The sequence below is a fragment of the Taudactylus pleione genome, unplaced genomic scaffold (assembly GCF_031769625.1).
Source record: "Taudactylus pleione unplaced genomic scaffold, aTauple2 ptg000085l, whole genome shotgun sequence".
Taxonomy (NCBI): Eukaryota; Metazoa; Chordata; class Amphibia; order Anura; family Myobatrachidae; genus Taudactylus; species Taudactylus pleione.
Genome location: NW_028284487.1, coordinates 1,198,373 through 1,211,700, shown reverse-complemented (window position 1 = coordinate 1,211,700; position 13,328 = coordinate 1,198,373). Strand labels below are relative to the sequence as shown.

Sequence of the window (13,328 nt, the reverse complement as noted above, 5' to 3'; positions counted from 1 at the left end):
AAAAGCCGGGTCTATGCAGACCCGACTGCGGTGTGAGCGGCGCTGACTCAGGAATATCCAGAGTCGGCGCCGGCAAAATTCCGGGTCTGATCCGGATAGGATCTTTGGGCCTGATTCAAAGCTGAACGCTCTGACCAGAGTGCTCGCTCTGAATCAGGGCCCTCCTACCTTTTTTTGGAGCGTCCTCATGGATGCTCGCATAGCTATGGGTTACCACCCACAGCTATAGCGAGCGTCCATGATGATGGTCGCGATGGTCTTGACCATCGCGACCATCGGGCTTGCGACGGAGACCCTGCGGTAGGGTCTCGCTGCCGCAAGCCCTGGAGTGATTTTGGCTCTATCAGAGCCAAAATCGCTCCCACTGACATCACTAGTGATGTCAGTGGGGCCGGACCCAGACGGTAGGCATTCCCATGGGAACGCCTCCGTCTGGCAGCCACGCCCCTGGCACGCCCACCAAAGGGGGCGTGCTGTCAGTCACCATCGACAGCACGCCCCCTTTGGTGCGAGACCCGGAGCGACAGCTTGGCTGTCGCTATCTGGGTCTCGCGCATGCGCACGACGGAGCTCCCTCCCTCATGCGCATTAGGGCACAATCGACACGCTTGCGAGCGTCCTACGCTCGCGGGTGGGTCTGAATTAGGCCCTGAGGCTGTACAGTTGTAAAACATCCATAAAGATTTTTTTTATTACTATTATGTTTTTTAAAGATTAGTGTTTTGGGTTGAAAATCTATCTACTGAACATTGTGTTTAAAAAAAAAAAAAATTCTATGTGAAATGGATACATTTCCACCAAAGGGGGCGTGCTGTCAATCAACATCGACAGCATGCCCCCTTTGGTGCGAGACCCGGAGCAATGGTGAGCCCGTCGCTCGCCGGGTCTCGCGCATGCGCACGACGGAGCTCCCTCCGTCGTGCGCATGCGCAGTGGAGAACATCGACCCGCTTGCGAGCGTCCTGCCGCTCGCGAGCGGGTCTGAATGACCCCCTTTGTTCCAACTCCGGGTCAGACCCGGAATTTAGGTGGAAAAGGGGTATTAGATTGCAGTGTATGGAAATAGGCCATGTTCTTTCCTCACAAATCTGTTCACATTCAAGTCCTCAATCCAAATTTGCTTCCTGCATATGATAGCATGAATCTGGGGTTTACAAAGCATTTGGAATTATTTCAATGGCTTTTTTTGTTTTTTTTGTTTCTGTATTCTACATATAAAGCTTTTATTGTTCTTTACACTGCTAAAATGTTTTTCATTATCTTATGAATTAAATTCTTTACATCAGCCGGCCGCTTTAGAGCCAATAAGCTATAGTGTTGTCACCGATTACCATCATTTGAAGCAAGTGAATTAAGTAGCAAGTGAATTAAGCTTGGTCACACATGGGCTGATCACTGTCTAATTTGGCCACACGCATGGTTGGCCAAATTGAATTAGATTGAGCTGCTCAGCTCTTGTTGAGCAACCTATTGACCTTTGACTTACACTAGGGTTGCTTAGTGCTGTCAGACCATGAACGTAGACAAAGACCAATAACAGTAATCTTCCAGCTGCCTGATAATGATCTGATTAATCATGCTGATTTTGGGGCGACACACACTGCAATATTGGGTTAATTGCCAGGGTGATTGTAACATACAGTATACAGCTTTTTGTGACTTCATAAAATAGTTTACCTAGATGAAATAGGAATGTAAGACCTTTGCTGGCATTTTTTTTATATATGTGATATTTTTTCTCTCACAATTCCGTAGATGAGCGTGAAGCTGTCCAAAAGAAAACCTTCACAAAATGGGTGAATTCACACCTGGCACGGGTCACTTGTAGGATTTCTGATCTGTACAGCGACCTGCGAGATGGGAGGATGCTAATGCGGCTGCTGGAAGTGCTCTCCGGAGAACAGCTGGTGAGTACAGTACTTGGAAGCAACCAAAATACGTATAGATTGTGGTTATTTTCTGTTAAGGTTGTTTCCCTAATGGTGCAGTGTTGTTTTGGAAAGATTAAAGTGTGGTTGTTTTTTTTTGCTGTTGGTTGTTTTGGTTTTTGTTTACATTTTTTCCCTTTAATAGATCAGGATGAGAATATTATGAGAGAAATTTATTAGGGAGAGTTTTATAGATACTTTCTACTGCTATGCGTTCTCAAATCCATAATAGTTTACAGAACTCCCATTAGCTGAAAAATTAATAAAAAAATAAGAATTTAAAAAAAATTAGAACAAATTTCAACCATGCCCTTAGAGCACTCATCCAATTTTATAATCTACCCAAATATGCCCACCATTTCCTTAAATTCTATCCATAATTCACAAAATACCACCCATTTAGGGGTAGCTCTAGATATGGTGACTGATCTCCGGGTAGGGGGGATGCGCGAGTTCTAACTATGATGACTATGGGCTCAGGTGAGTGTCGCTCTAGATACAGTGACTATGGGCTCCAGTTGGGGTAGCCCTAGATAGTGATTGTGGGGTTCGGTGGGGGAATCTGTAGATAGTGATTGTGAGCTCCCTATATACGGTGATTGTGGGCTCCGGTGGGGGAAACACTAGAAAAAATACTGAGGTTGCCTGTACACAGGGGTACTAGTCTAATGATGCGGGGTGTGCTGCTGATAGTAGATGTAGCCCAACCTCATAATGGATAGATAGGTGGGTTTTTCTATTGCACTCAGAGCCTGATTCAGCAGTGGACACAATTCTGTGATTTACACAGATCGGGTGGTTATTTGCCATTGCGCATACATGTAAGTCGCACTGCGCATGCATCGCGATCGCTTTGTGATTACGTACGCACATAGGAATCATTCACAAATTAAAAGTTGTGGTCAGCATTTGGGGGAGGTAACTGGGGATTATTAGGTGAACGCAGGCTTGTCTGAGTGTTTAAACGCCATTCCATGGGCGTGCATAAATTAGCCATTGCGATTGCTATAGTATCCTGAGACCTCAGGTCAGACTGGCCGCATGGCTGTCCGATCTGCGTCAATGTTACAGATGTTTATGCAGGTACGTGATGTCGGACGCAGATGAGAAGGCAGTAGTGGGTGTCCCTATCCCCGGGTAAGCTTTTCAACTATTGCCATATTTTTGCAGCTGCATTCCATGCGAAATCGCAGATGAGATCTTATTAGCGTCCTCTGCTGAATCAGGCCCTCAGCCCCTCTGTTGTTGTGTGTTCTATATAAATAATGCAGATGACCATGTTCTATTCATGTTCCAACTGATGCCTCTGTGATAGAAGTTTCTGTATTAGCAGCAGTGATGTTTGCACATGTGATAGTATCGATGGTATCACATACTTTGGTGCTGTTCGATTTTGGGGTGGAGTGTACAGAGAGCAGCATTCCGTGTCTGTCTTTTGTGTCTTAACCTAGTGTGTCTTGCTGTAGATGTTATAGTTGGTTGTGTCCAGACGTCTTGTGTAGTAGATTGTTGTGGCCGGAAGTCTTGGTGTGATATAGCTGTCTGCAGCAAGGTGGGTCTGCACGAGACGCTCACTGGGTCTCTGGGTTGACTAACCTTGCCTTGTAAGAGATGCTGCCAACAGTGTGCCTGTGTGGACACACCGTGGCGCATCGATCTTATCCGTGGTGGCTGCTTCTTTGTTGGAGGTGATGCTGTCAACAGTGATTCGTGTGTAAACACACTTTGGGGCATCAATCCTCCTGCCAGAGTCTACTTGGTGGCGCTCTATTATGCAGACACCCTGTTTCCGGTTGTTAAAGATGCCGGGCGCTGTTTCTGCTGTCTGGCGGAGGATGCTATGGAGTTTCTGTTTCAGGACAGTGAAGTGTGTGGGGTTAGTCTGTACCACAATGTGTTTCAACCACTGTGGCCTTCCTCTGGGGTCTAGAAAGTGATTGTGGGCTCTGGTGGGGGAAGCATTAAAAAGTAATTGTGGACTCTGGTGGGGGTAGTTCTATATATGGTAACTGTGGGCACTGGTGGAGGTGGCCATAGATAGTGATTGTGGACTGCAGTGAGGGATGCACTAGAAAGTGATTGTGGGCTCTGGTGGGGAAAGCACTAGATAGTGATTGTGGGCTCTGGTTGGGAAAGCACTAGATAGTGATTGTGGGTTCTGGTGGGGAAAGCGCTAGATAGTGATTGTGGGCTCTGGTGGGGAAAGCACTAGATAGTGGTTTTATTTACATTACAGTCTATCTTTTTCACTAACCCAATAAATTTTGCAAAAAATAATGAACTTCAGTTAATTATGATTATTAAGACAGAATATTGTTAGCTTTGTATTTACTTGGATTATTTGTCTTTAATAAGTAATAAAAAGATAAATGCTGGTGCACTAACAGATGGAAAAAGCGTACAATTTATTTGGTTAGTTAGCATTTTGTTTTACTCTTTTCATGATTACAACAACATTTTCAGTTATATTGTTTCAAAGCATCACTGTTAACCAGTTTACCTTCTGCTTATATAAAGGTGCTCTAAGTAATGTATTATAAGACTTTCATGTACAATAAATTGTTCATCTGACTTTCTTGTAGCCCAAGCCTACAAAGGGTCGCATGCGTATTCATTGTCTTGAAAATGTTGACAAAGCCCTACAGTTTTTGAAGGAGCAGAAAGTCCATTTGGAGAACATGGGTTCACATGACATTGTGGATGGGAATCACAGACTGACACTTGGACTTATTTGGACTATCATCCTACGGTTCCAGGTAATATTGTGTTGCTGAAACATACAGGAGTTTGTGCTGCTTTTAGGAACATTACATTTTGCAATGGACAATATTCTGCATTAGGAGGAGACAAGCCCTAATTGGCAGAATTAAGCAAAATAATTATATTGAGGGTAGGATGTACTAACACTAAAATGCGTTCAGACCTCCAAACCGCAGTTTTCAGGAATTACCACATTTTCCAATGACCGTGCATTCACAGAAGGTCTCCTGGGTCATATTGAGGGCGGGATGTCTAACGCTAAAATGCGTTCAGACCTCCAAAAACATAAAGTCAGAAGTCTTCACACTGCAAAAGACAGCTCTTATCAGAAGAACTGTCCTTTGCGGTTTTAAACACAGTTGTACATGCATATGGCGTTAATAAAAGCCGTTATGCATGCGGTAAGTGGCATGATGTATTAAATTCAAAATGCGATGCTTGATACACCCTGCCCTATATCGCTTACTTTTTATACCGAAATTAGAGTTCCTACTATATATAATATAATAATATACTGTATAGATTGGCTAAGTGTTACAGAAATAACCAATGCTGGTTAAAGGGGCAGATGAAGCTTTGCACTTTTGTCCTTGATTTTAACAGATCACTTAAAGCCTCCTAACAGCATGCCTACTAGTGTTCTGTGCCTTGGGGCCAGATGTATCAATAATCCGCATTTTATATGCCACATCGCAGAAACCTATAGGGCTTGCTGTGTTGCGGGACTGAAGCAGTTATCTCTGATATCTGCTGTGGACCCTTTTGATGCATGCGGCAATTCATATGTATTGAGGTAAACCCCCCCAAAACAGCAGTTTCCTCTTTGGTACAGCTTGCCCTTAAAGAGCAGCACTATAGACCTGTTGTATTGTATTAGCATTTATATTTTACGACACTTAATGCTGCAGGCCGTATTAAAATGTATTTATTATCCTTTAATATACTGTACCATATTACATGTTGCTTTACAAAGAATATTTAATCAGTCCCTGCCCAAGAGGAGCTTACAAAGTGGACACAATATAGAGTGAACACTTAATAGTGTGTGTGTGTGTGCGTGAGAGAGAGAGAGAGAGAGAGAATGAGCCTGGTACATACAGTACCCCCAAAACAACCTTTGACACATCAGTTGTCTCTCTTTATCTTCACCTCTCTGATAAAGAAAGACTTACAAAAGCTTCGGGAAGATCAGTTTTCGAGGATGTGCAGTTGTTTTTTTTGTTTTTTTTCCCTGCACTAACTTCCCTACTCGCAAATATCACGTCATTGCAAATATATTCCAACACTGCTGTTCATTTAGCTAATGCACAATGAGGTTGGAATTCTTTGGGGTTACACTATAAACCCCTGTAATTCTGCAAGGTTACAGACAAGGTACACACACTCTAACCATCCGCTTTGTTGAGTGCACTGATGAGACTATTAATGTATCGGCAGATAAGAACTGTTGAGAATCTGAAATGCTCAAATTCATGTAAAAGTATATTTGCCTTACAGATCCAAGATATTAGTGTTGAGACAGAAGATAATAAAGAAAAGAAATCTGCTAAGGATGCCTTGTTGCTCTGGTGTCAAATGAAGACTGCTGGGTAAGCAATAAAAGACTGAAGAAAGGGAAATGTAATTGTGTTTGTCATTTTAATGTAAACCATCCTGTTAAGCGTTAATGCACTGTGGGCCACTGCATTGTTTGTTGAGTAAGTACCCAGACAGCTCATTTCACTGAGTCGTTTCTACTTTTAAATATAATAAGCATTTACTGCCTTTTGCTTGGAATCACTCTTGTTGCAGTTATCTTTTAGTTACTGGTGACATTATATTTTGTTATGTCTTAAAACCAAGTCATTTATTGTGCAGATGAACAGGTTCCTTTAGCTGACGGCTGTCAACTTTTCATAAAGTTCTCCTGTGATCATTGGAATCTTCCAACTATCATTAATGTTCATTTTGTGTTTCTCTTGTTTTCCAGGTATCCAAATGTCAATGTTCACAACTTCACAACAAGTTGGCGTGATGGTCTAGCATTTAATGCCATTGTACACAAACACAGGTCAGCACCTGCAATGTAGTAGGTACCTAGATAATATATAGGCAGTGTTGTTCTGGAGAGACCATAAAATATGTTGTATGGTTTATTATTTTTACATGTGTTCTAAATTGAGTTGTTATAAGGGAGTTGACCATTAATACAACCGTAACACAGCTGTGAGATGTAATTTGTAATATACTGTATGTTTTATATGACAATACGTAGGTAACAATTTAGAAGTGTTACAGTAAACGTGGAAGATCATAACTGGTTCTTGTCTGAGTTATAAAAGATTACTGCTGTATCCACTTATATGAAAAATGTTAACCAGAAGGCCCTTCTCTCTTCCAACCTAGGCCAGACGTCATTGACTTTGACACACTGAAAAAATCCAATGCTCACCACAACTTGCAAAATGCATTCAACACCGCTGAGAGAGAGTTGGGGCTCACTAAACTCCTGGATCCCGAAGGTATAAGACGTTTCATAGTTGCCTCTCAAAAACAAGTTTTATAACCCAAGTAATCGTGATGATCATTTCCTCCTAGTGCATATTAAACCTGGGGCCGATAGAGTTGAACATAGCGTTTGCCGAGTGTATCTTGCGTCTACCAAGCGTGCGCAAGTACAGGTGATACTGAGATGTACCTCAGTCACATCTCTACTGAAGGGGCATAACTGGGTAGTAATGGGGGAGTTTTTCCATAAGCAACGTTCAGTGAGGGAGTGTCTGCAAAATTGTGGGCTACGCAGATCTGTGTGTATGTGTAGATACACCTGTTTTTCTATACGTCTTTTACAGCAATGTTAGGGGTTGTGTAAGTGTGCACTAATAATGATGATGGCTACAGGTTGGGGCAGTCATGCCACATACTGTAGATGAGTATTTTACAGTGGGCGAATAGACGCATTTGGTTCTGTGCCAGCTTGCGTTTATTCCTGCATAAACCCCCCTTGGGTCGTCTGTTGTAACACAATTTAGAAGTAACCAAATAAACGCTGTTTGATTTTGAAGTAAAAACTGTTAGGATTTAGAAATAACTGTTACTAGAACATTTTAAAGGGTTGATATTGTTTTTGTATAAGTGTGTTAGTTTTATTCAGTCACTGACACATAAGGTGTGTTGCTAGCGTACAAGTTTAATTAAAATCTTGACCTTTTTTGTTTCTTTAGATGTAAATGTGGATCAACCAGATGAGAAATCCATCATAACTTATGTGGCAACATTTTATCATTATTTTTCAAAGATGAAGGCGCTGGCAGTGGAGGGGAAGCGTATTGGCAAGGTGTGTCTCTGTACCTGTGCTAAAATACTAATGAATGTTTGTCCTGACCGACTGTCATTTGAGGAATTATGTTATTTGTATCTTGAGAGAAACCTTTTGTCATGTGGGCGTACATTGCTAGTAATAGTGTAATAGGCATGGGGTGTGAATTGTCATGTTTTGGGCATGTCCTTTATCATGCTAAGCAATTGTATCAACTGGGGTGATTCAGTCTTCATTAAAATATGGGAAGAAGTGAGAGGATAGTTTCTGGGGAATGATGTCACCTGTGTTGAAATGACGGATTCATTTTCCTTGTACCCTGTCTCTCCGGGGAATGTGGCTTATCTTGTGCACAGAATGACCTGAGTGTGTTCATATGTACAGACGTGTCCTCATACATCTAGCCTCAATATGCCACACAGCGCTACTTGCCTGGCGTGAGTGAGCCGCCAGGTCCTGTGCTACTCTGCTGGTACTGGGGGTCTTTCTTGCTGAAAATGCGTCTAAGTCGCAATGCAATGCAACTAGGGCGCACCAGCAGACTGTGCTGAGTAATTGATATGTGACACTTGTATATCTGTGCGCACCGGAGTCTGTATATGAAGCACAATGGAACTTGGAATGAAAAAAGCTGCCGGCTGCCACATTGTAGCATTTCGTATTGTATTCACAAACAGATATACAAGTGCTGCATAGCAAATTAATAAGCGCAGTCTGCTGGTGCGACTTAAATGCATTTTTGGTAAAAAAAAAAAAAAAAACACACACACTAGCGCAAGCAGAGACTAACGGGACTTGGTGCTCCTGTGAGGGGCTTTTTAGTGCGACGTATAAGAACACATCTATACAGGTTGAGTCTCCCATATCCAAATATTCCGAAATACGGAATCATTTTGGCATGACTGAGATAATGAAACCTTTGATTTTTGCTGGTTCAATGTACACAAACTTTGTCTGAGGCACAAATTATTAAAAATATTGTATAAAATTACCTTCAGGCTGTGTGTATAGGGTGTATATGAAACATAAATGAATTTCATGTATGTACACAAACTTTGCTTGAGCCACAATAATATTGAAAATATTGTCTAAAATTACCTGCAGGCTGTGTGTATATGGTGTATATAACACATAAATTCATTCTGTGTGTATATTGTAGATATTTCATTATGATATGCAATTATTCCAAAATATGGAATATTCTGTTATCCAAAATACCCCTGGTCCCAAGCATTTTGGATATGGGAGACTCAAATGTTTACTAGCACAGCCACATTTAAACCTATAAACTGTGCATGTAATTGACTGGATCACATCTTCATTATATTCCATGCCTTAGCCTAATTCTTTTTATGTTCTCAAAGCATAGTTATTGTTGGGGGAAGTGTACATGTGAAACGTATCAAGTGGCCTCAATTCAAGTGGTCACCATGTTGACTGGCACATCACAAGTGCTATACACTGCATGGTGAGCTCTTTTTGCCTTTTCATCTGATCTCAACTCGCTGAAACTTTCTGTAGGCGAGGCAGAACCATGGAAATCGTTCTGCCAGACACCAGTTGCTGTTACGCTGCTGACCACTTCTCAATTATGCTTTTGTCCTTATGTGCACTTGACTTTTTTCATCCCATCACAGGTGTTGGACCATGCAATTGAAGCAGACCAGCTAATTGAGAATTATGAACGCCTGGCATCTGATCTTCTGCAGTGGATTGAGCAGATGATTATTACACTCAATGATCGAAAGTTGGCCAACTCCTTGAATGGTGTTCAAAACCAGCTGCAAGCCTTCAACACCTACCGAACAGTGGAAAAGCCTCCCAAGTGAGTTATTTTACTGGGGCCCTTAGACTGGCTCATTCAGTCGCTGTTTACAGAGCAGCACATGCTGGAGGTAATAGAGGTGTGGTATATTTTGTCAACAATAGGATTTCCTGATCAAGGTTAGTCTAAGCCTAACCCTGATTGCAGCCTAACCACAAAATGGTGTGTCAACATTCACAATGTCAACATTGTCATTGTCGACATTGTGAATGACTATTCAATCCATGTTGACATTCTGAATGCCGACAAACTGACTACATACCGTTGGTAGTTCATTAGCTGTGTGGATGGCGTAGATAATATTGCAGTATATATTGTCCCCTATGGTGTAAATGACTTCACAGCAAATGCTGTTCTACATTACAAAAGTGATTAAAGATTTTTTCAGTTGGTGCTATTTGGTAACTGAGGGGTTTATGCATCAAGCATAGAAAAGCATGGAGAAGTTGCCCATAGCAAACAGTCAGCTCCTACCTATTATTTTATAGACTGTACTTGATATATGTTACTTCAAAGCTGATTGGTTGCTGGTCCACTTTTTCACTGCTTGATACATAAACCCCTGAGTGAGTTATATGTTCTCCATGTTTCCAGTCTTCTCTTCAGTCTTCAGCTTGGATACCTGGGTTGAAGACTGGACCCAGAAGTACACCTGCAGCCTTCATTTTTTTTTACATTGTTCTTGCCTATAACCTGGATAACTTTGCAAATTAGGAGTAAATGACAGTGCAGGCAGCGTACTCTCATACCGTGTGGAATGGATTATATCGGGAGCATACTGACTTACAGAACAGAAATCAGTATAGCTTTCCGAACTCACTTCAGTTTCCTATATCACTGCAGAATAGAGGGGGTGATCCAGCTGCAGATGGATATGCTATCACAGCTGCTAACATGTTAGTTGCTGCGATCTCTGTAACATGGTAATGCATTACTGATCCGGGTTGCTCCATGGATGCAGCATCGGATCATCTGCAATCCCTTCAGCCGGCTGAGTGACCATGGGGACATGCAAGCCGGCTGCTGTAAGTTAGTAAAATAGGCCAGGAATTCACCGTCAATCCTGGCCTCTCCACCCCCCCATCCAACGGTGCTGACAAGTCTCTCTTTTGGGAAACAGAGGCCATCTCCGCCCCTCCCCGCCCAGAAATGGCAGCAGGCTGCTGCCGGACTGCATGCCTGTTTGCAGACTTGCAATACACAGGTACAGGTCATGCGTACATTTCCGATAATCTGGAATCTCTGATCCCTGTCACTACGTTCGCAACTGGATCAACCCCTGAAATCACTCTGCAGACCAACATTGAAGACCATACCTATAAGCGCTGCCATCGGGGGGGGGGTGCTGGGATTGGGGGGGCTGTTGTAAGATTAAGCACTGAGTGAAATGCTAATGCACACTGTTTAATGTCAAAGTTTATCATGCAAACACAGATGGCTGACTAACTCTGTATTTCATGTATGCGGCTGTTGGAAAGTGATCTAACACAACACTTTTGAAGAGATGAGAATGTAAGTGTGTATGTATCAAGCCAGCCCATCAGCCCCAAAACCTGTGTAATTTAAGAGTGTACTGATTTTACGAGAGTGTGTGTGAGTGTATGGCCCTGATGCAGTTCAAACCTAGGCAGAAATCTAATCCTGGTCAAACTACACCACCATGCCAAATTTGGTGCAGCAAGGTGCAAAACTCTGGCCGTGCATTAAAGACAGACACACACACACACACACACACACACACACACACACACACACACACACACACACACACACACACACTTTTGTCTGATAAACAGCAAGAAAAGTTTAGCATAATAGGGAGTAGCCCAAGTTGTAAGCTGCAACTAAACTGTACAAAAGCTGCCGACAAATTCATATGACGTTAAGCAACTAAAGTGATCATTGATATATTTATGCTGGTAGGCACACATTATGGTGCATACACACGGGAAGATCATCGGCGATAACGATATCTCTGAACGATCTCCCTGCACCTTCTCGGAGTGCTGGATGATCGATATTGATCATTCTGCACACCACAAACGACAGGCCAGCATCCCGCGATCAACGATCGTGGGTCCATATGTAACCTGGTCGATACCGACCAGGTTGGCCTGCATTCACGGACGATGGTCGATTATCGTTATTGTCTATACGTGCCCGCGCATCGCTGGTTGGTTATGGGTTGGGAGGCACCAAACAATGGCCCTCATTCAGAGCCAATCGCTAGCGGCAGTACGCTCCTTCCGCGCATCTGCGCATGCGTACGGTTTTTAGTACGCATGCGCGAACCAGTCAGTGCGGCCGAAAAACATTTGTACGCAATATAGCGAGTGCCTGCTATTTTGAGTGACAGAATGAGGCGTATGTGGGTGGTAACAGGGGAAGGTGCTTGAAAACGGGGAGTGGAGATCCGTTCGCAGGCGTGCTTAAAGGTCAAAACGGGCGTTTTATGGGTGTGCATAATTAATATAGCAGCGTCAATGACCACGTCACTTGGTTTTTTTGAACTCAGAACTGCTCGCAAAATAGCGGTTGAAAAAACCAACCACAAGAATAGCGAGCAGTTCATATCCTGTTCGATGTACTCGATTAATCTAATAAATAGCGGACATGACGTATGGTGCGAGCGGCCAGGGGGCGTTTTTAAGAAATAAAAGAGCGTATGTTTTGCTCGCTCGTTCAGACTTAGAGGTGTGAACAGACTGCAATGTGCGAACGGATCATTTGCATAGCCACCCCTTGTTTTTGAACGAACGAACGCAAATAACGAACGGCTCTGAATGAGGGCCATTGCACAATATTAACGATATGATTGATATCGTTCAGATTGTGCATTTTTATTGTACCATGTGTATGCACCGTAAGACAGAAAATCATATGACAACATTGTGAAAAAGGGGGTGTAATATGAAAAGTCGACAACCAGAATGTCGACATGGGCTTTGGGTCGACAACTGATATGTCAACATGTTCATAATGTGGACATTAATATGTCGAACTCAAAACTGTATTTAGTCATTCTGGTGTTTACATGTTAAATGTCAACATTTTCACCATGTCCACATTTTTAATGTAGATATATTGGTTATCGACATTAAGTCCATGTCAACATTCAGAACCGGTCAGCATTCTGACCAGATCCCTAGAAAAGGGATCCCTACAACACATGCAATGAATGTCTGTGTGACCTCATCACAAATCCAGGCCTGTTGAAAGGTTAACGTAACCGTTGCAGGAACTGAGGGCCTGATTCAGAGCCGGAGGGCCCTCCTACCTAAAAATGGAGCGGCCTCTTGGACGCTCGCATAGCTGTGGGTTACCACCCACAGCTTATGCGAGTGTCCATGATGATGGTCGCGATGGTCAAGACCATCGCGACCATCGGGCTTGCGACGAGACCCTGCGGTAAGGTCTCGTGGCCGCAAGCCCTGGAGTGATTTTGGCTCTATCAGAGCCAAAATCACTCCCACTGACATCACTAGTGATGTCAGTGGGGCCGGACCCAGACGGTAGG

The 13,328-nt window shown here is 43.0% G+C and overlaps 1 protein-coding gene across 2 annotated transcripts in view; it reads left to right on the top strand.

Annotated features, from left to right (window-relative positions):
• The window catches only part of SPTBN2 (spectrin beta, non-erythrocytic 2), a 258,802-nt gene that overhangs the window by 196,991 nt on the left and 48,483 nt on the right, over positions 1–13,328 (top strand). For both annotated transcript variants that reach the window (XM_088468300.1, XM_088468301.1), the window contains 7 exons: positions 1,756–1,907; positions 4,511–4,684; positions 6,186–6,277; positions 6,658–6,738; positions 7,074–7,189; positions 7,892–8,004; positions 9,624–9,811. In XM_088468300.1, the coding sequence (XP_088324426.1) occupies positions 1,756–1,907; positions 4,511–4,684; positions 6,186–6,277; positions 6,658–6,738; positions 7,074–7,189; positions 7,892–8,004; positions 9,624–9,811 (916 nt within the window). The remainder of the gene's footprint in view (positions 1–1,755; positions 1,908–4,510; positions 4,685–6,185; positions 6,278–6,657; positions 6,739–7,073; positions 7,190–7,891; positions 8,005–9,623; positions 9,812–13,328) is intronic.